The sequence below is a fragment of the Oryx dammah genome, unplaced genomic scaffold (genome assembly GCF_014754425.2).
Source record: "Oryx dammah isolate SB20612 unplaced genomic scaffold, SCBI_Odam_1.1 HiC_scaffold_23, whole genome shotgun sequence".
In the NCBI taxonomy this organism is placed as follows: domain Eukaryota; kingdom Metazoa; phylum Chordata; class Mammalia; order Artiodactyla; family Bovidae; genus Oryx; species Oryx dammah.
In genome coordinates, this window is record NW_024070207.1 from 81986672 (window position 1) to 82010182 (window position 23511).

General features: G+C 41.6%; 1 protein-coding gene across 3 annotated transcripts in view; it reads right to left on the reverse strand.

The window, feature by feature from the left end:
• The window catches only part of LOC120882167 (X antigen family member 5-like), a 26795-nt gene that overhangs the window by 602 nt on the left and 2682 nt on the right, over positions 1 to 23511 (reverse strand). Inside the window, exons 2-6 of one of the 3 annotated variants that reach the window (XM_040266042.1) lie at positions 10066 to 10069; positions 4114 to 4189; positions 3505 to 3634; positions 2690 to 2816; positions 1488 to 1497 (exon numbers count right to left, since the gene is read on the reverse strand). In XM_040266042.1, the coding sequence (XP_040121976.1) occupies positions 1488 to 1497; positions 2690 to 2816; positions 3505 to 3634; positions 4114 to 4185 (339 nt within the window). In that variant the 5' untranslated portion in view covers positions 4186 to 4189; positions 10066 to 10069. Of the gene's footprint in view, positions 1 to 1487; positions 1498 to 2689; positions 2817 to 3504; positions 3644 to 4113; positions 4190 to 10065; positions 10070 to 23511 lie in introns of all 3 variants that reach the window. The other 2 variants (XM_040266040.1, XM_040266039.1) reach the window with 2 other exon arrangements.

Genomic DNA, 23511 nt, shown 5'->3' on the forward strand with positions numbered 1-23511 from the left:
ATATCTAACAACAAAAAACACCCTAAGGAAAACAAAATACACAAAAAATGAAACAAAAAAATCCCCCCAAACTATCATTTAAACGTATTGATGTGAAATTATATTCTGAATATAGGATAGCTAAACAGTTGTTATCTCTGTTACTGCTTAAGTGAAGTAAATCAAAAGGCCAGTAGTACATTTGTTTCTTCTCTACTGTGGAAAAGTATAGACATTTTCATTTGTTTTAGCTTATCCCTGATACGGTTGTTTTAAGTTGGTTCAACATTTGTCCCCCTTTTTACTTGTGGCCCTCACGTAATTCTAAATGTTTCCTTTCACCCTGGAAAGCATTCCAGTTGGTGTAATAAATTACACGGTCACACTAGTTTCAAGTCATTGCTATCACTGGTGACATGGTGACATCAAAATGTGAAGAAGAAATAGGACTGTTTCTCACAGCCACACCAAAAAAAGAAAGAAAGAAAGGAGAGGAGAGAAGAAAAGGGAGAGCAAGAGGGAGTATGAGTGAGACAGAAAAGCAAGTAGGAAGACAGAAAGAAAGTCTGGAAAACCAGATATTTTTCTTTGCTTCTAAATGATAATGGCTTTTGAGAGACAACTCTGACCAATTTCAAAAGTTCATCCACGGTATCTGTGATGTTTAGTTATTTAGTTACCGTGGGGTATGTTAAATAGTATTTGTTTTTCTATCCTATTAGCCATTTCATCAACATTCTGAAAATATCTGAGTGCCAGGTTATACTGTTTTAATTCTGTAATATACTAAGTGTTAGTGTCTTGTTCATATTTCTTAGTATGTGTACTTGGGCTTTGTCCATTTTCTTCACAGTTATGTAAAGTGAGAGGAATGGACTGGGAATTTGGGGTTGGCAGATACAAACTATTACACTCAGAATGGGTAAACAACAAGGTCCTACTATACCGCACAGGGAACTATGTCCAATCTCTTGTGATAAATCACAATGGAAAAGAATTTTTTTTAAATGTATATATATGTGTTTAAAAATTATGTGAACTATCACATTGTCTTTATTTATTGGTTGAATTTATTTTCCTCTTCCTAACAATTCATACCTGTCTTTTATTAAGTATCTTTTTCTTTTTCCCTTAGGTTTACTGTGTTGCTCTTTTCCTTACCTTTTATATTGTATGTAGGATTTTATATTTATGTGCTTTGTAATTTATGTATTGTTCTTTTTAAGTACCACACATATTTAGGGCTAAGATTTTTCTATGAGAACCTTTTAATCATGTTCTGTAGTTACCTGAAAGTAGACTGGAAGTGGTATTTTCGTCTAAATGTTCAAACGGGATGGAACAAAAATGTAAAGTGGAAATATTTAGAAGGCTAATACACAGTAAATTCTTCCCTAACCATGAAGTTCTGCCTTGAAAATCAGAACTATGCAATTATCAGCAATTTGGAAAACACGAATGTGAAAGATACTAAGTTGGTTACACGGGAAGAACTAGAGTTACAGGCTTTGACCTTCAAAACTTTTTAAACTGATGTATCAAAGAGGAAAAATAACATATTTGATATGGTTAGAGACTGTATCATGAGGCTCAGATTTTTATTAGTTCTTTAAGAGTGACAGTTCTTTAAGAGTGGGATGTATGGCAAAAACCATCATCAAAAACCATCATAGTATTGCAAAGTAGTTATCCTCCAATTAAAATAAGCAACCCCACCCCAACAAAAAAACAGACCAAACGTGGGGGCAGGTAGTCTGCTTAGCATGTGTATCTTACTCACACCTGCCTTGAATATCACTGACTACATGCACTCTCTCAACTTGATCAGCCACAGACACAGGAACCTAGACTCTCTTCTGCCATTTCATTGTTCAGTCATTTCATGCTTCACTGGCGAAAGGATTTAAAATGCAACGTTTTAAGAGCTGGAGAATTCAGAATTTGAGAGAATTTAACAAACATCAAGCAGAATGTTGGCTCATTTTCTCTTTTTAAAAAAGTTTATTTATTCATTTTAATTGGAGGCTAATTACTTTACAATATTGTGGTGGTTTCTGCCATACATCGACATGAATCAGCCACAGGTGTACATGTGTTCCCCATCAGAAAATGAAATCTCAATTCCCCTGTTATCATTTGACTCAAGATGCTATTTTATGATAAATAAATCATGAAAAACAGAGAATTCTTGTATGCATTCCATCGAAGAGAACCAGAGAATGCAAAAATTAGCATTGAAAAATCAGCATTTTAGTATACCTGTTCTGAATTCACAACTTAGGTGAGTAAAGGTGAGTTTAGAAGTTAAGGAATTTTGCAGAATCACACACATTGTTAAAGCTGGTACTAGAACCTATTTGAATGCCTGAACATATTTCATATAAACTGATATTTATTACAAATGCATTCCATATTTGTCACAAGCACAAATTATAAAAGAACCTGAAAATTATTAGCTGTTGCTTAAACTACTTATACTCAAGAGAAGAAAACGGTTTCCTGTTTTCAATTCGATATGGCTTTGATCCTGTCTGTTTCTTTATTTGAAAGTCTGTAAGTCACGCACTCAGGCATCTGGGGTCTGAACTATCTTTCAAAGAATATGTGAACTCTGTTATTAAAATAATAGTAATGTTCCCTCTATATTATTAAAGGTATCATGTTCTCAAAGACAGAAACCACATAAATTACTTTCTGAATGGATGACATACCTGCTTCTGGCATTTCAACAGGCTCTGTATTTGATGCAAGCTCCTCCTTGACATCAGGACCATCTCCAGCTTCACCCCCAGTCTTTGCCTCAGCCAGTTCCTGGAGATCAGCTTCCAGGTCAGAATCTTAAAAAAAAAAAAGTATCAATTCAGCTGTAAAGCATACAATATAAACAAGGGGATGATAATATTGATTCCCTCAGTATTATGAATTAAAAGCCTTAGGCTAGTATGCTAAAAATGTGATGACTAAGAACCTCAGGCGGAGAAGGCAATGGCACCCCACTCCAGTGCTCTTGCCTGGAAAATCCCATGGACGGAGGAGACTGGTAGGCTGTAGTCCACGGGGTCACTAAGAGTCGGACACGACTGAGCGACTTCCCTTTCACGTTTCACTTTCATGCATTGGAGAAGGAAATGGCAACCCACTCCAGTGTTCTTGCCTGGAGAATCCCAGGGATGGGGGAGCCTGGTGGGCTTCCGTCTATGGGGTCGCACAGAGTCAGACACGACCGAAGCGACTTAGCAGCAGCAAGAACCTCAGGAGCATTATGTCAGGAATGTATTGTTGAAGAAAAAGGAAAGCAGAATTTCCCGAATGCTATTACCATTTTCCTTTCCCAGGGTCGTCCTCAGACAACTCAGCTGCCCCCTTCTCTTTGTCTTGAAAACAAGGGAAAATTTGAGGGACCACATTAACCTGCAAACTATACTCTCCTCAGTTTTTCAGGAACTGTCTGGAGTCCTTTTCTAATGTCTCCTTTCCTCCTCTTACTGGTTCTGTCTTAAGGCATGATGCACACATACACTTTACCTCCAGAGGCATCCTCCTCCTCCTCTTCATTATGATTCATTGGATCCTCTCCATTTACTTCCTCCTTTCCAGGTGGGATGTCCTGAATCTCAGCTGGAGGTTCCTCTTGTGGAGGTTGCTCAACACTGGGCTGCTGGTCCTAGTAGAGTGTGCATGCAAATAAAACCTTTTTGTTGTTAACACGTCTAACAGCATAAATATACATAAGACACAGATATATCTGATCATAAGTAAACCTAACTTTTCCCAGTACAATTTCATGTACTTACTTTTAATAAAGTTACTCTTCCCACAGAGAAGAGTTTGCTCCCATAAGAGTTACCCAGAAAGACTTTGGGAGCTATTTAAATCTATGTTGGGATGGAAGTATGCAGTCTGTTGTTAATAAGCAGGAGGAGGGACTCACTGGGCACATTTCCAGGGCATTTAACAGTATACTCATCTAGGCAACGCCAGACTGTAATACATCTGGATCACTGTTCCTTCCTAAGTCAAACTGTCACCCTTTATCAGCATGGAAGACCTTTATCACTGCATCTGTATTACTTAACATCACTTCTCAAAAGTAAATTTGTGCCAATAGAAAACATCAAATGGTAAGGTACTCACAACCACAGGTTCATCCACCTGAGAGGAATCTTGATCTATAGGTGTCAATGTTGATGCCACTTGCCCACTCATATTTCTTCCCGAAAGTAGAATACTGTGATTTAGAAAATGTATTTAAGAGTACAGCTATATTTGTCACTTTTATGACCATATGTTGACTTACTATTTTTTTTAAAACGTGAAAATACTTTCAAAAGAAAACTCTGGTTAAGTATGAGTGTACATGCATTCCAATTACACCAAATACAGTTACTTGCAAAGCCATTTGTGTCTTGGCTAAGACGGCAGAGAAATCACCTTAAGGTACACAGGAAGACAGAATTTTTGTGAGGAAGTTTGACTTCACAACAGAATTCTCCATCATGAAGATATTTCGTGAAATGCTGCTAGGAATTTAAAAATTCGGGACTATTGCTCTTGTCACACTCCTATTCATCAGGCCTATTTTCCCCAACTCCCTTGGAATTTGGTTGGAACGGGAAGAAAGGCTCAGTCTTTACAGCCTGACTATGGCGATTTTCTCAGCGTCTGTGGCTGAGGTGAGTCTGCATACAGAGCAACCGGTCCACTTCTCTCTTGGCACCTGACCGAAAAACTCGCCGTACGGTCACAACCCCACCCCCACCCCGGTCCGGTGTCTAGGCCTTTCCTTAATCACCCGCCCCGCCCCCTGCCCAGGTCCCACTGCGGGCCCCAGATTCTGTGCTCTGCCGTCAGTTCCAGGGCCCCAGTGAGCCAGATATCTCAAACAGCACCCTCAAGTCTCCCCCCACTGCCATCTGACCCCCTGCCCTCCTCTGCCCACCACCCTTCCTCTCCCGCCACCAGGACAAGAACTATGGCGTCGTGACACCTGTGAGGAGAAAGATGACGACCTCGAAGGCCTTCCTCCCCAAAGGCCCCAGATGGCACTGCCCGACCCACCCGAAACTCGCTGGCTCCTCCTCACACGCACGCACACTTAAACTCCAGACAGGACAGATCTGTGAACCTACCTGGTGAGTCTCAAGTAGTGAGAAAGAACCGGGACTGAATAAACACACCCGCCTCAGGCCCAACGCTCCTCACAGAATGCGCTCAGGAGGGCGGATGTGCACCAAGGCGCATGCGCAGCATGGGGTGAGCGCACACACTGCGCATGCTCCCTGAGTTGGGCGTGTGCAGTGCAAGCTGAGGTTTTCCCGCCGCTGAGGTTTTCCCGCCACTGAGGTAGAGTCCTGGAACCGCAGGGTCTCTGAAGGATGAGAAAAGGGCTTGAAGACTGTATTTTTTTTCTTTCCAGGGCAGTCTTTCTTATGCATCCACAAACTGTGGTGATAGGTAGTCCCAGGTTACCCTTGGTGGAGAATGTATCTCGGGAAGACACTCATGACAGAAATAAATATTAAGGTTTTTAATACCTATTTTTATACATGCTTTGATGAACCATTTCCTTCTCTGCTTCTTGGTTTTCCTCCATGCTTGCCATGGCTTTACTCACTCCCATGGAATGAAGACATAAATACATACCTCTGTTTCCATTTTTTGCTTGGAGCACTGCACATTTAAGTCTCTGAACTGTTAACTCATTTCTCTGAATATACCTCTGGTTCCTGCACAGTGTTGTTCTTTGAGCATCAGACTTTACTTTCACCACCAGGCACATCCACAACTGGGTGTTGTTTCCACTTTGGCTTAGCCTTTTCATTCCTTCTGTAGCTATTTCTTCACTCTTCTCCAGTAGCACATTCTTCTTATTCTATTACAGCAGGAATTTTCGCACTTACTAGGAGTTTTAATTTTCCCCAAAAGAAAGGAAAACATGTTCGCACAAGGACTTTTACTCAAATATTCTACTCATGTACTCCTAATACGAGAAACAGAAACTAAAACAGCCCAACTATTCAACAACTGGTATACAGATGAAAGAAAAACAAAAGGGTATACGCGTACAAAAGAATACTACACAGTCATTTAAAAAGGAACTCCTAATGCATGTAACAGCAGGGATGCATCTCAGCTGTGCCAAGGAGAGATGTCAGACACAGAAAGCTATGTATTGTATCATTTCATGTCAATGGATTTCTGGAAACGGCACAACTATAGGCACAGAAATATATCTGCGGTTGCCAGTGTATAGGAGTGGAGGAAGGAGTCTGAATGCAAATAGCTCAAGGGAGCATTTTAAAACCAATGGGAGCTTTTCTACATTTTTATTGTGGTAGCATTTACACGATGGTATGCATATGTCAAAACTCGACCAACGGTAATGCTTTAAAGCATTGACTTCTATTGTATAGAAATTGTATCTCAATACTTCTCACTTTTTTTTAAAGGGAAAGGAACTTTTACATATTTAAATATTGGTTATCATATCCATCTAGATCATGAACTCATAAACATAAAAATCTTATTTGGAATTCTTCCCAGACCTGGCCAACTTCCAGGATTCCCCATGCCACCTTTGTACTCTTATGACAGGACACAGAAACTTGGTCTTAACCACGTTTACAATTCCCTCTCCTTCAGCTCAAGTCCATATTCTTGCTGAGTTCTGTCCCGTTTACTTCGAAAATGTCTAATGCGCCTACTTTTTCCCAAGTCCACCACATCTGCTGTAGTCCGAAGCCTCCCTCCGTTTAATTGTCAACCCCCTTCTAATGGTCTCTCACATCCACTCAGGGTGTCTCTTACAGTTGCAAAACTGTTTATGACTTTCTAGATAAAGGCTACTGTCCTACACAAGAACTTGAAGGTATGGTCTAGCCCTTGCCCAGCTTGCTAACAACATGGGAAGCAGAGACTCCTCCTCTTTTCTCTCTTATCGAGCTTCATTCACACCCTCCAATTTCTTAAGCTTAGATTGTCCCATATTTCTGAAGCCTCCTGGTTAGTAAACTCCTTCAAGCTAGGCTTCAACAGTAAATGGGACGAGAACTTCCAGATATACAAGTTGGTTTTGAAGAGGCAGAGTAACAAAAAGTCAAATTGCAACATTCCTTAGATCATGGAGTAAGCAAGAGAATTCCAGAGATGCATCTACTTCTGCTTCATTGACTAGACTACCTCAAGGCCTCTGACTTCATGGATCACAACAAACTGTAAAATTCTTAGAGATGGGAGTACCAGACTAGCTGACCTGTTTCCTGAGAAACCTGTATGAGGGCTAAGATGCTACAGTTAGAGTAAGACATGGAACCAAGGACTGTTTCAAAACTGGGAAAGGAGTAAGACAAGGTTGTATGTTGTCGCTCTGCTTATTCAGCTTACATGCAGAGCACATCATGGGAAATGCTGGGCTGGATGTCTCACAAGCTGGAATTAAGATTGCTGGCAGAAATATCAATAAGCTCAGATGTGCAGATCATACCACTCTAATGGCAGAAACTGAAGAGGAAATAAAGAACCTCTTGATGCGGGTGAAAGAGGAGAGTGGAAAGGCTGACTTAAAACTCAACATTCAAAAATATAAGATTATGCCATCCAGTCTTATCATTTCACGGAAAACAGAAGGGGGGAAGTGGAGGCAGTGACAGGTTTAATTTTGGCGGCTCCAAATTCACTGTGGATGGTGATCGCTGCCATGAAGTTAAGACACTCGATCCTTGGAAGAACAGCTATGACAAAGCTAGTATGCACGCATGCTCATTGCTTCAGCTGGGTCTGACTATGACCCCATGGACTGTAGCCGGCCAGGTGCCTCTTTCCATGGGATTCTCCAGGCAAGAATACTTTAGTGGGTTGCCATGCCCTCTGCCCATGGGGCATGGCAGGGCATCTTCCCAACCCAGGGGTGAAACCCATGTCTCCTGCATCCCGTGCATTGCAGGGTGATTCTCTTTCTTTTGCCACTTTATTTATTTTTTAATTGAAGGATAATTGCTTTACAGAATTTTGTTGTTTTCTGTCAAACATCAACAAGAATCAGTCGTAGGTACACCCATGCAGGAGAATTCTTTACCGCGGAGCCACCAGGGAAGCCTATGTCAAACCTAGACAGCGTAGTATGAAGCAGAGACATCACTTTGCTGACGAACTATGGCTTTTTCAGTAGTCGTGTACAGATGTGTGAGTTCGATCATTAAGAAGGCTGAGCGACAAAGAATTGACGCTTTCGGTTTGTGGTGCTGGAGGAGACATTTGAGAATCCCTCGGACAACAAGGATATCAAAACAGCCAATCCTAAAGGAAACCAACGGTGAATATTCACCGGAAGGACCGATGCTGAGGCCGAAGCTCCAATATTTGGCCACCTGATGGGAAGAGCCGACTCACAGGAAAAGACCCTGATGCTGGTCGTAAAGCAGGATACACCATGGTGACTGCTGAACAGGTTTTAGAAGCAAAATCTCTCCCCCAGGGAACTGGTGCTCAGTTAGCAGAACCTGTGTCTCTGACCCGAGCTCTAGAGTTAAGCGAAGGGCAGCGAGCAAATATCTACACTGATTCTAAGTATGCTTATTTGACTTTATACACTCATGCTGCAATATGGAAAGAAAGACAGTTTAAAAGGGCAACAGGAGAACCTATTAAGCATTTCAGAGAGATCCAGAGACTTTTAACTGCCATATATTGTCCTAAAGAAGTAGCTGTTATGCATTGCAAAGGGCACAACAGGGATGGGAGGAAAGTAACTGAAGGTAATCAGCTGGCTGACTGTCAAGCCAGAAAAGCGGCAGTTTAGGAGACCCCTTCACTGCAGATGCCTTTGATCTGGACAGGTCCTGTGGAACAGGAAAACCCATAATATACTGAGGAAGAATTAGAAAGATATGAGAAAAGAGGAGCAAAGATCACTGATAAAGGATGGCTACAGTCTGAGGATGGACAATTAATAATTCCTGAAAATACTCAATGGAAAATTCTTAAGGGTTTACACCAGAGTTTTCATTTAGGTGTAGAGAGTACTTACCAGATGGCTTCTCGTTTGTTTGACGGTAAAAATGTAACAAAAACTTTAAAGGACATTTCAAAATATGTGAGGTTTGTCAGAAATGTAATCCAGACTGAAAAGCTAGCAAAATCTGGATTACAACAAAGTGGAAAACATCCTGGCGAAGACTGGGAAATTGATTTTACTCATATGCCAAAAGCTAATGGATATTCTTGCTTACAAGTTTGGGTGGATACTTTTACTGGATGGATTGAGTCTTTTCCCTGTCATAGTGAATAGGCTAAGGAGGTTATAAGAATTTTAATCCGTGAAATTATCCCCAGGTTTGGGCTGCCACGGAGCCTTCAGAGTGACAATGGCTCCGCCTTTAAAGCGGCTCTAACTCAGGGGGTGTCCAAAGCTCTAGGAATAGAATATCACTTACACTGTTCCTGGAGACCCCAATCCTCAGGAAAGATTGAAACAGCTAACGAAATTATCAAAAGTCATCAGCGCAAATTAATTCAAGAGATGCAGGACAATTGGACTAAAGTTCTGCCCATAGCTTTAATGAGGGCTCTCACTGCCCTCAAAAAGGAAGGACTGTCCCCCTGTAAATGTATTTATGGAAGGCCTTTCTTTCTTTCTTTACAATCCACGTGTGGCTTTCTTCCCACTCAAATTGGTTTTAGCCAAGAAGACTTATCAGTAGCAGATACTGAGTTGCTTATTTTAATCTGAATGTTTCCAGTACAATCCTGTGTTTACTGTATCACCCTTTTCTCCACATACCCACAGTTCCTTGCACAAGTCCCCACATTGCCAGGCTTTTTAAAAAAGATTTATTTAATTTAATTAGAGGCTAATCACTTTACAATATTGTAGTGGTTTTGTCATACATTGACATGAATCAGCGGTCTGCTCATTGGTGTAAGTGGGCTGTTAAAGTCCCCCACTATTATTATTATTATTATTTCATTTAAATTTATTTATTTTAATTGGAGGCTAATTCCTTTACAGTATTGTATTGATTTTGCTATGCATCAACATGAATCCACCACGGGTGTACACGTGTTCCCAATCCTGAAAACCCCTCCCACCTCCCTCCCTGTAATCATCCCTCTGGGTCATCCCAGTGCACCAGCCTCAAGCATCCTGTATCCTGCATCGAACCTAGACTGGCGATTCGTTTCTTATATGATATTATGGGAGAATGGCATTGAAACATGTATTTTTTAATATAAATTTATTTATTTTAATTGGAGGTTAATTACTTTACAATATTGTATTGGTTTTGCCATACATCAACATGAATCCGCCACAGGTATACACGTGTTCCCCATCCTGAAGCCCCTCCCTCCTCCCTCCCCGTACCATCCCTCTGGGTCGTCCCAGTGCACCAGCCCCAAGCATCCAGTATCATGCATCCAACCTGGACTGGCGATTCGTTTCGTATATGATATTATACATGTTTCAATGCCATTCTCCCAAATCATCCCACCCTCTCCCTCTCCCACGGAGTCCAAAAGACTGTTCTATACATCTGTGTCTCTTTTGCTGTCTCGCATACAGGGTTATCGTTACCATCTTTCTAAATTCCATAAATACGCGTTAGTATACTGTATTGGTGTTTTTCTTTCTGGCTTACTTCACTCTGTATAATCGGCTCCAGTTTCATCTACTTCGTTAGAAATGATCCAAATGTATTCTTTTTAATGGCTGAGTAATACCCCGTTGTGTATATGTACCACGGCTTTCTTATCCATTCATCTGCTGATGGACATCTAGGTTGCTTCCCTGTCCTGGCTATTATAAACAGTGCTGCGATGAACACTGGGGTACACATGTCTCTTTCAATTGTGGTTTCCTCGGTGTGTATGCCCAGCAGTGGGATTGCTGGGTCATAAGGCTGTTCTATTTCCAGTTTTTTAAGGAATCTCCACACTGTTCTCCATAGTGGCCATACTAGTTTGCATTCCCACCAACAGTGGAAGAGGGTTCCCTTTTCTCCACACCCTCTCCGGCATTTATTGCTTGTAGACTTTTGGATCGCAGCCATTCTGACTGGCGTGAAATGGTACCTCATTGTGGTTTTGATTTGCATTTCTCTGATAATGAGTGATGTTGAGCATCTTTTCATGTGTTTGCTAGCCATCTGTATGTCTTCTTTGGAGAAATGTCTGTTTAGTTCTTTGGCCCATTTTTCGATTGGGTCGTTTATTTTTCTGGAATTGAGCTGTAGGAGTTGCTTGTATATTTTTGAGATTAGTTGTTTGTCAGTTGCTTCATTTGCTATTATTTTCTCCCATTCGTATGGCTGTCTTTTCACCTTGCTTATAGTTTCCTTTGTTGTGCAGAAGCTTTTAAGTTTAATTAGGTCCCATTTGTTTATCTTTGCTTTTATTTCCAGTATTCAGGGAGGTGGGTCATAGAGGATCCTGCTGTGATGTATGTCGGAGAGTGTTTGGCCTATGTTCTCCTCTAGGAGATTTATAGTTTCTGGCCTTACGTTTAGATCTTTAATCCATTTTGAGTTTATTTTTGTGTATGGTGTTAGAAAGTGTTCTAGTTTCATTCTTTTACAAGTGGTTGACCAGTTTTCCCAGCACCACTTGTTAAAGAGATTGTCTTTAATCCATTGTATATTCTTGCCTCCTTTGTCAAAGATAAGGTGTCCATAGGTGTGTGGATTTATCTCTGGGCTTTCTATTTTGTTCCATTGATCTATATTTCTGTCTTTGTGCCAGTACCATACTGTCTTGATGACTGTGGCTTTGTAGTAGAGCCTGAAGTCAGGCAGGTTGATTCCTCCAGTTCCATTCTTCTTTCTCAAGATTGCTTAGGCTATTCGAGGTTTTTTGTATTTCGATACAAATTGTGAAATTATTTGTTCTAGCTCTGTGAAAAATACCATTGGTAGCTTGATAGGGATTGCATTGAATGTATAGATGGCTTTGGGTAGTATATGCATTTTCACTATATTGATTTTTCTGATCCATGAACATGGTATATTTCTCCATCTATTAGTGTCCTCTTTGATTTCTTTCACCAGTGTTTTATAATTTTCTATATAGGTCTTTAGTTTCTTTAGGTAGATATATTCCTAAGTATTTTATTCTTTTCGTTGCAATGGTGAATGGAATTGTTTCCTTAATTTCTCTTTCTATTTTCTCATTATTAGTGTATAGGAATGCAAGGGATTTCTGTGTGTTGACTTTATCCTGCACCTTTACTATATTCATTGATTATCTCTAGTAATTTTCTGGTGGAGTCTTTAGGGTTTTCTATGTAGAGGATCATGTCATCTGCAAACAGTGAGAGTTTTACTTCTTCTTTTCCAATTTGGATTCCTTTGATTTCTTTTTCTGCTCTGGTTGCTGTGGCCAAAACTTCCAATACCATGTTGAATAGTAGTGGTGAAAGTGGGCACCCTTGTCTTGTTCCTGACTTTAGGGGAAATGCTTTCAGTTTTTCACCACTGAGGATAATGTTTGCTGTGGGTTTGTCATATATAGCTTTTATTATGTTGAGGTATGTTCCCTCTATTCCTGCTTTCTGGAGAGTTTTTATCATAAATGGATGTTGAATTTTGTCAAAGGCTTTCTCTGCATCCATTGAGATAATCATATGCCTTTTATTTTTCAATTTGTTAATGTGGTGTATTACATTGATTGATTTGCGGGTATTGAAGAATCCTTGCATCCCTGGGATAAAGCCCACTTGGTCACGGTGTATGAGCTTTTTAATGTGTTGTTGGATTCTGATTGCTAGACTTTTGTTAAGGATTTTGTGCATCTACGTTCATCAGTGATATTGGCCTGTAGTTTTCTTTTTTTGTGGCATCTTTGTCAGGTTTTGGTATTAGGGTGATGGTGGCCTCATAGAATGAGTTTGGAAGTTGACCTTCCTCTGCAATTTTCTGGAAGAGTTTGGGTAGGATCGGTGTTAGCTCTTCTCTAAATTTTTGGTAGAATTCAGCTGTGAAGCCGTCTGGACCTGGGCTTTTGTTTGCTGGAAGATTTCTGATTACAGTTTCAATTTCCGTGCTTGTGATGGGTCTGTTAAGATTTTCTATTTCTTCCTGGTTCAGTTTTGGAAAATTGTACTTTTCTAAGAATTTGTCCGTTTCTTCCACGTTGTCCATTTTATTGGCATATCATTGCTGAGAGTAGTAGTCTCTTGTGATCCTTTGTGTTTCTGTGTTGTCTGTTGTGATCTCTCCATTTTCATTTCTAATTTTATTGATTTGATTTTTCTCCCTTTGTTTCTTGACGAGTCTGGCTAATGATTTGTCAATTTTATTTATCCTTTAACCAGCTTTTGGCTTTGTTGATTTTTGCTATGGTCTCTTTTGTTTCTTTTGCATTTATTTCTGCCCTAATTTTTAAGATTTCTTTCCTTCTACTAACCCTGGCGTTCTTCATTTCTTCCTTTCCTCGTTGCTTTAGGTGTAGAGTTAGGTTATTTAGTTGACTTTCTTCTTGTTTCTTGAGGTATGCCTGTATTGCTATGAACTTTCCCCTTAGCACTGCTTTTACAGTGTCCCACAGGTTTTGGGTTGTTGTGTTTTCATTTTCATTCATTTCTATGCATATTTTGATTTCTTTTTTGATTTCTTCTGTGATGTGTTGGTTATTCAGCAGCGTGTTGTTCAGCCTCCATATGCTGGCATTTTTAATAGTTTTTCTCCTCTAATTGAGATCTAATCTTAATGCATTATGGTCAGAAAAGATGCTTGGAATGATTTCAATTTTTTTTGAATTTACCGAGGCTAGGTTTATGGCCCAGGATGTGATCTATCCCGGAGAAGGTTCCGTGTGCGCTTGAGAAAGAGGTGAAATTCATTGTTTGGGGGTGAAATGTCCTATAGATATCAATTAGGTCTAACTGGTCTATTGTATCGTCTAAAGTTTGCGTTTCCTTGTTAATTTTCTGTTTAGTTGATCTATCCATAGGTGTGAGTGGGGTATTAGGGTCTCCCACTATTATTGTGCTTTGTTGTTAATTTCCCCTTTCATACTTGTTAGCATTTGTCTTACATATTGCGGTGCTCCTATGTTGGGTGCATATATATATTTATAATTGTTATATCTTCTTCTTGGATTGATCCTTTGATCATTATGTAGTGTCCTTCTTTGTCTCTTTTCACAGCCTTTGTTTTAAAGTCTATTTTATCTGATATGAGTATTGCTACTCCTGCTTTCTTTTGGCTTCTATTTGCATGGAAAATCTTTTTCCGGCCCTTCACTTTCAGTCTGTATGTGTCCCCTGTTTTGAGGTGGGTCTCTTGTAGACAACATATATAGGGGTCTTGTTTTTGTATCCATTCATCCAGTCTTTGTCTTTTGGTTGGGGCATTCAACCCATTTACGTTTAAGGTAATTATTGATAAGTATGATCCCATTGCCATTTACTTTATTGTTTGGGGTTAGAGTTTATACACCCTTTTTGTGTTTCCTGTCTAGAGAATATCCTTTAGCATTTGTTGGAGAGCTGGTTTGGTGGTGCTGACTTCTCCCAGCTTTTGCTTGTCTGTAAAGCTTTTGATTTCTCCTTCATATTTGAATGAGATCCTTGCTGGGTACAGTCATCTGGGCTGTAGGTTATTTTCTTTCATCACTTTAAGTATGTCTTGCCATTCCCTCCTGGCTTGAAGAGCTTCTATTGAAAGATCAGCTGTTATCCTCATGGGAATCCCCTCGTGGGTTATTTGTTGTTTTTCCCTTGCTGCTTTTAATATTTGTTCTTTGTTAATTTGATTAATATGTGTCTTGGGGTGTTTCACCTTGGGTTTATCCTGTTTGGGACTCTCTGGGTTTCTTGAACTTGGGTGATTATTTCCTTCCCCATTTTAGGGAAGTTTTCAACTATTATCTCCTCAAGGATTTTCTCGTGGTCTTTCTTTTTGTCTTCTTCTGGGACTCCTATGATTCGAATGTTGGGGCATTTAACACTGTCCTGGACGTCTCTGAGATTGTCCTCATTTCTTTTAATTCGTTTTTCTTTTTTCCTCTCTGATTCATTTATCTTTACCATTCTATCTTCTAATTCACTAATCCTATCTTCTGCCTCTGTTATTCTACTATTTGTTGCCTCCAGAGTGTTTTTGATCTCACTTACTGCATTATTCATTATATATTGACTCTTTTCTATTTCTTCTAGGTCCTTGTCAAACCTTTCTTGCATCTTCTCAATCCTTGTCTCCGGGCTATTTATCTGTGATTCCATTTTGATTTCAAGATTTTGGATCATTTTCACTATCATTACTCGGAATTCTTTCTCAAGTAGATTCCCTATCTCTTCCTCTTTTGTTTGGTTTGGTGGGCATTTCTCCTGTTCCTTTACCTGCTGGGTATTCCTCTGTCTCTTCATCTTGTTTATATTGCTGAGTTTGGGGTGTCCTTTCTGTATTCTGGCAGTTTGTGGAGTTCTCCTTATTGTGGAGTTTCCTCACTGTGGGTGGAGTTGTACAGGTGGCTTGTCAAGGTTTCTTGGTTAGGGAAGCTTGTGTCGGTGTTCTGGTGGGTGGGGCTGGATTTCTTCTCTCTGGCGTGCAATGAAGTGTCCAGTAATGAGTTATGAGATGTCAATGGTTTTGGAGTAACTTTGGGCAGCCTGTGTATTGGAGCTCAGGGCTGTGTTCCTGTGTTGCTGGAGAATTTGTGTGGTATGTCTTGCTCTGGAACTTGTTGGCCCTTGGATGGTGCTTGGTTTCAGTGTAGGTATGGAGGCGTTTGATGAGCTCCTGTCAATTAATGTTCCCTGGAGTCAGGAGTTCTCTGGTGTTCTCAGGGTTTGGGCTTAAGCCTCCTGCTTCTGGTTTTCAGTCTTATTTTTACAGTAGTCTCCAGACTTCTCCTTCTATACAGCACTGTTGATAAAAGATCTAGGTTAAAGATGAAAAGTTTCTCCACAGTGAGGGACACCCAGAGAGGTTCACAGAGTTACATGGAGAAGAGAAGAGGGAGGAGGGAGTTAGAGGTGACCCGAATGAGATGAGGTGGAATCAATAGAGGAGAGAGCAAGCTAGCCAGTAATCACTTCCTTATGAGCATGCCACAACTGGACCGCTCAGAGATGTTCACGGAGTTATACAGAGAAGAGAAGAGGGAGGAAGGAGACAGAGGTGGCCACGAGGATAAAAGGTGGGGATCAAAAGGAGAGAGACAGATCCAGCCAGTAATCAGTTCCTTAAGAGTTCTCCACCATCTGGAACACACAGAGATTCACAGAGTTGGGTAGAGAAGAGAGGGGGTAGGGAGGAGACACAGACGACCTGGTGGAGGAAAAGGAGAGTCCAAAGCGGGAGAGAGCAGTCAAGCCAGTAATCTCACTCCCAAGTAAAAGTGGGTACTGAAGATTGGGTTCTTAAAGGTACAGAATTGATAACAAATACCGAGGAGCAAAGATTAGAAATCTAGTGTAGAGTTTGGAGTTTCAAAAATACAGTATTTAAGAAAAGAAGAAAAAAAGAGAGACAAAAACAAAGTCACAAAATTATAAAAAATGTATGTATATATTATGTTTGTTTTTAAATAATAGGATCTTTTTTGTTTGTAAAGTAATCAGTTCAGTTCAGTTCAGTCACTCAGTCGTGTCAGACTCTTTGTGACCCCATGAATCGCAGCACGCCAGGCCTCCCTGTCCATCACCATCTCCCGGAGTTCACTCAGAGTTGCGTCCATCGAGTCAGTGATGCCATCCAGCCATCCCATCCTTGGTCGTCCCCTTCTCCTCCTGCCCCCAATCCCTCCCAGCATCAAAGTCTTCTCCAGTGAGTCAACTCTTCGCATGAGGTGGCCAAAGTGATGGAGTTTCAGCTTTAGCATCATTCCTTCCAAAGAAATCCCAGGGTTGATCTCCTTCAGAATGGACTGGTTGGATCATCTTGCAGTCCAAGGGATTCTCAAGAGTCTTCTCCAACACCGCAGTTCAAAAGCATCAATTCTTCGGCGCTCAGCCTTCTTCACAGTCCAACTCTCACATCCACACATGACTACTGGAAAAACCATAGCCTTGACTAGACGGACCATAGTCGGCAAAGTAATGTCTCTGTTTTTGAATATGCTATCTAGGTTGCTCATGACTTTTCTTCCAAGGAGTAAGCGTCTTTTAATTTCATGGCTGCAGTCACCATCTGCAGTGATTTTGGAGCCCAAAAAAACAAAGTCTGACACTGTTTCCACTGTTTCCCCATCTATTTCCCATGAACTGATGGGACCGGATGCCATGATCTTCGTTTTCTGAATGTTGAGCTTTAAGCCAACTTTTTCACTCTCCTGTTTTACTTTCATCAAGAGGCTCTTTAGTTCCTCTTCACTTTCTGCCATAAGGCTGGTGTCATCTGCCTATCTGAGGTTACTGATATTTCTGCCAGCAATCTGGATTCAAGCTTGTGTTTCTTCCAGTCCAGCATTTCTCATGATGTACTCTGCATATAAGTTAAATAAGCAGGGTGACAATATACAACCTTGACGTACTCCTTTCCCTATTTGGAACCAGTCTGTTGTTCCATGTCCAGTTTTAACTGTTGCTTCCTGGCCTGCATAGTAATAGTAGGTTATAAAAGTGAAAATTAAAGGAGTAATAGAGGACTTAAAAATTAAAAAAAAAAAAAGATGATCGTGAATTTAGTAAAAATATATCTAGGACTTTCTCTGGTGTTGTTGTGGGTATTGTTGGGTCAGTTCATTTTCGGATAGTTCCTTGGTCCGGCTTATATTTCTCAAGATCTATAGGCCCCTTCCTATGTAGTCGGTACTAACGACAGGGTTTTAATCTATTGCACCTGTCACTTCCAAGGCGGTTCCCTGTGTTTTAGCTTCTTCTGTTTGCTGGTCTCTTCCATGTCTGATTTCTGCCCTGACACAAAGAGGGTGGTGGTGGTAGGCTCACTTGTTCAGTTGCGCTATGGGGAGGGAGCAACGCTGTAAACAAATAACACTGGAGTGTGCTCACAGTGTCTCAGCCACACTGGGCCTGCCCCTGCTCATGGCGCATGTACCCTTCCTGCCCACACTGCTCAGGCTCTAGATTGCTCCACTGGGAACCGTCCGAGGCCGGCCCTGGGCTGCATGCACCTCCCAGGTCTGTGCCGCTCAGGTTCAGGCACTCGGGTAGTCCTCAGAGGTGCAGACTCGGTTGGGCCTGCGTTTTGTGCCCTTCCTAGGTCCGAGCAGCTCAGGTGATGAGGTGTTTGGTGAGCACGGTCGCTGCAACTTATCACCTCCCCCGTCCCTGCCGCTCGGTTTTCTGGGTGTACAACTGGCACACCTTCTCAGGTGGATGTTGACCGTCCAGAATCCCAAGAAGTCTTATTTAGCAAAGAAGCCTGCTTACGGTTTTGTAGATAATGTCTCTCTGGGGCTGCGATTGCCCCTTTCTGGCTCTGGCTGCCTGTCACTTGAGGGGATGGTCTGCAGCCGGCTATCTCTGTCCAGTCCTTTGTTCTGTGCACGGGCCTGGCGGTGTCTTAGGTTAGGGCTGGCTTTTCGTGTGGTAGTTTTCCCACAGTCTGGTTTGCTAGCCCAAGTTAGTTCGCTCTGATTGCACTCGGGGCATTCAGGCCAGAGCCTTACTCTAAGCAATGCAACCCATGCCTCCCTGCCCAGCCCCCGCTTGCTAGTGGTGGGTGCAGGCATCTGCGCTGCTTCTCCACTAGGGGAGTTACCATTGGCCTCCTAATCTGTGAGTTTTAATTATTTATTTTTCCTCCCTGTTATGTTGCCCTCTGTGCTTCCAAGGCTCGCCACAGACTCGGCAGTGAGAGTGTTTCCTGGTGTTTGGAAACTTCTCTCTTTTTAAGACTCCCTTCTCGGGACAGAGCTCCATCCCTACATTTTTGGTCTCTCTTTTTGTCTTTTATATTTTTTCCTACTTCCTTTCGAAGACAATGGGCTGCTTTTCTGGGTGCCTGATGTCCTCTGCCAGCATTCAGAAGTTGTTTTGTGGAATTTACTCAGCGTTTAAATGTTCTTTTGATGAATTTGTGGGGAGAAAGTGGTCTCCCCATCCTATTCCTCTGCCATCTTAGGATTGCCCCTTAAATTCTTTACATATATATATACTATCTAAAGTTATTTCCTGAGCTATAGGCTACCATAAACAACTTCAGTCCAGTCCAGTCACTAAGTCTTGTCCAACTCTTTGTGATCCCATGGCATGCAGCACACCAGGGCTCCCTGTCCATCACCAAGTCCAGGAGCTCGCTCAGACTCATGTCCAGTGAGTTGGTGATGCTATCCAAGCATCTCATCCTCTGTCATCCCCTTATCCTCCTGCCTTCAATCTTTCCCATCATCAGGGACTTTTCTAATGAGTCAGTTCTTCACATCAGGTGGCCAAATTATTGGGGCTTCAGCTTCAGCATCAGTCCTTCCAGTGAACATCCAGGACTGATTTCCTTTAGGAATGACTGGTTGGATCTCCTTGCAGTCCAAGGGACCCTCAAGACTCTTCTCCAACACCAAAGTTCAGAAGCATCAATTCTTCAGCTCTCAGCTTTCTTTATAGGCCAACCCTCACATCCATACCTGACTACTGGAAAAACCATAGCTTTGACTAGTTGGACCTTTGTCGGCAATGTCTCTGCTTTTTAATATACTGTCTAGATTGGTCATAGCTTTTCTTCCAAGGAGCAAGAGTCTTAATTTCATGGCTGTAGTCACCATCTGCAATGATTTTGGAGCCCAAGAAAAGAAAATGTTACTGTTTCCATTGTTTCCCCATTTGTTTGCCATGAAGTGATGGGACAGGATGCCATGATCTTGCTGTATAAAGGTTGAGTTTTAAGCTAGCTTTTTCACTCTACTCTTTCACTTTCATGAAGAGGGTCTTCAGCTCCTCTTCGCTTTCTGCCATAAGGATGTTGTCATCTGTATATCTGAACTTACTGATATTTATCCCAGCAATCTTGATTCCAGCTTGTGCTTAATCCAGCATGGCATTTTACATGATGTTCTCTGTATATAAGTTAAATAAGCAGGGTGACAGTATACAGCCTTGACATACTTCTTCCCCAATTGGGAACCTGTCCATTGTTCCATGTCCGGTTCTAACTGTTGTTTCTTGACCTGCATGCAGATTTCTAAGGAGGCAGGTAAGGTGGTCTGGTAGTCCCACCTATTTAAGAATTTTTCACAGTTTGTTGTGATTCACACAGTCAAAGGCTTTGGCGTAGTAGGTAGGTATTTTTTCTGGAAATCTCTTCCTTTTCTATCATCCAACGGATGTTGGCAATTTGACCTCTGGTTCCTCTGCTTTTTCTAAATCCAGCATGAACTTCTGGAAGTTCTCAGTTCACGTGCTGTTGAAGCCTTGCTTGGGGAATTTTGAGCATTAGTTTGCCAGCGTGTGAGATGAGTTCAATTGTGCCATAGTCTGAACATTCTTTGGCATGGGCATTCTTTGGGATTGGAATGAAAACTGACCTTTTCCAGTCCTGTGGCCACTGCTGAGTTTTCCAAATTTGCTGGCACATTGAGTGCAACACTTTAACAGCATCACGTTTTAGGACTTAAAATAAGCTCAGCTGGAATTCCATCACCTCCACTAGCTTTGTTCATACTGATGCTTCCTAAGGCCCACTTGACTTCACACTCCAGGATGTCTGACTCTAGGTGAGTGATCACACCGTCGTGGTTATCTAGGTCATTAAGATCTTTTTTTTTTAATAGTTCTTCTGTGTCTTCTAGCCACCTCTTCTTAATATCTTGTGCCTCTATTAGGTCCATACTGTTTCTGTCCTTAATTGTGTCCATCTTTGCATGAAGGTTTCCCTTGGTATCTCTAATTTTCTTGAAGAGATCTCCAGTCTTTCCCATTCTGTTTTTTCCTCTATTTCCTCACAACGATCACTGAGGAATGCTTTCTTATCTCTCCTTTCTATTCTTTGGAACTTTCCATTCATATGGATGTATCTTTCCTTTTCTAAAGTCAGATGTTTATTACTAATGCCACTAATAAACATCTTACTCTATCACAATCAGCTTAAAATGTATCTAATCCTAATGATATATACAAATATTACTCCTATATCGCTCTATTCCATTTTCCCCCTTTGCCTCATATTGTCACAAATAGTAGATCTATAAAGGGTACATCCCATTAATACACTCCTATCATTATTATATTACTATAATGTTATATCTATGAAAAGCTGATATAAGGCAGGATATCAGGTATATGTTTACAACTTCTGTGATATTAAACTTCTTTGTCATGATTTCTGATAGATACTTTGCATATGTTCCTGTGGATCTGACACCATCATGTCTTGTTTCCTTACCTAATACAGCTTTGTTCCCAACCACCTCCTTTGTGCTGTTACTGCGAATAACAGTAACTGTTACCCAAGAAAAAGAAATGCAATGGCAAATGGTTGTCTGAGGAGGCCTTACAAATAGCTGGGAAAAGAAGAGACGCTAAAGGCAAAGGAGAAAACGAAAGACATAACCATTTGAATGCAGAGTTCTGAAGAAGAGCACATAGACATGAGAAAGCCTTCCTCAGTGACCAATGCAAAGATATAGAGGCAAACAATAGAATGGGAAAGACTAGAGATCTCTTCAAGAAAATCAGTGATACCAAGGGAATATTTTATCCATAAATGGGAATAGTAAAGGACAGAAATTGTATGGACCTAACAGAAGCAGATAATATTAAGAAGAGGTGGCAAGAATACACAGAAGAGCTCTACAAGTAGGGTTCTCATGACCCAGATAATCACGATGGTGTGATCACTTGCCTAGAGCCAGACATCCTGGAATGCAAAGTCAAGCCTTAGAAAGCATTACTACAAAGAAAGCTTGTGGAGGTGATGGAATTCCAGTTGAGCTATTTCAAACCATGAAGATGATGTTGTTAAAGTGCTGCACTCAGTATGCCAGCAAATTTGGAAAACTCAGCAATGGCCACAGGACTGGAAGAGGTCAGTTTTCATTCCAATCCCAAAGAATGCCCATGCCAAAGCATGTTCAGACTACCGCACTGATTCACTGATCTCACACTCTAGCAAACATGCTCAAAAGTCTCCAAGCGAAGCTTTAACACAACGTGAACCGTGAACTTCCAGATATTCAAACTGGATTTAGAAAAGGCAGAGCAACCAGATATTAAATTGCCAACATCCACTGGATCATGGAAAAAGCAAGAGAATTCCAGAAAAACATCTACTTCTGCTTTATTGACTACGCCAAATCCTTTGACTGTGTGGATCACAACAAACTGTGGAAAATTCTTAAATAGATGGGACTACCAGACCACTTTACCTGCCTCCTGAGAAATCTGTATGCAGGTCAAGAAGCAACACTTAGAACTGGACAGGGAACAACAGACTGGTTCCAAAGAGGGAAAGGAGTACGTCAAGGTTGTATATGGTCCCTGTGCTTATTTAATGTATATCATGAGAAATGCTGGGCTGGATGAAGCACAAACTGGAATCACGATTGCCAGGAGAAATCTCAATAACCTCGGACACCCAGATGATACCACCCTTATCCAGAAAGTAAAGAACCTCTTGATGAAAGTCAAAGTGGAGAGTGAAAAAGTTGGCTGCAATTTCAACATTCAGAAAACTAATATCATGGCATACTGTCCCATCACTTCATGGCAAATAGATGGGGCAACAATGGAAATGAGTGAGAGGCTTTATCATTTTGGGCTCCAAAATCACTGCAGATGGTGACTGCTGCTGCTGCTGCTGCTGCTAAGTCACTTTAGTCGTGTCCAACTCTGTGAGACCCCCATAGACGGCAGCCCACCAGGCTCCACTGCCCCTGGGATTCTCCAGGCAAGAACACTGGAGTGGGTTGCCATTTCCTTCTCCAACGTGTGAAAATGAGGTTGTTCAGTCGTGTCAGACTCCCAGTGGCCCTATGGACTGCAGCCCACCAGGCTCCTCCGTCCATGGGATTTTCCAGACAAGAGTACTGGAGTGGGGTGCCATTGCCTTCTCCAATAAAGAAAGCTGAGCACTGAAGAATTGATGCTTTTGAACTGTGGTGTTGGAGATGACTCGAGAGTCCCTTGGATTTGGACTTGGACTTGGAGTTGAAACCAGTCAATCCTGAAGGAAATCAGTCCTAGATATGCATTGGAAGGACTGATGCAGAAGCTGAAGCTCCAATACTTTGGCTACTTGATGCGAAGTGTTGACTCAGTGGAAAAGCCTTTGATGCTGTGGAAGATTGAGGGCCGGAGGAGAAGCGGGCAACAGAGGATGAGATGGTTGGATGGCATCATTGCCTCAATGGACATAGGTCTGAGCAAACTCCAGGATACAGTGAAGGACAGGGAAGCCTGGCTGTCCATGAGGTTGTAATGAGTCAGACACCACTGAGCTACTGAACAACAACAATGTAAAATGTCTAAATCCCTGATAGCTCAGCTGGTAAAGAAACCACCTGCAGTGCTGGACATGCTGGTTCGATGCTGGGTCAGACAGATCCACTGGAGAAAGGATAGGTTACCCACTCGAGTATTCTTGGCCTTCCCTTGTGGCTCACCTCTTAAAGATCCTCCTGCCATGCAGGAGACCTGGGTTCGAT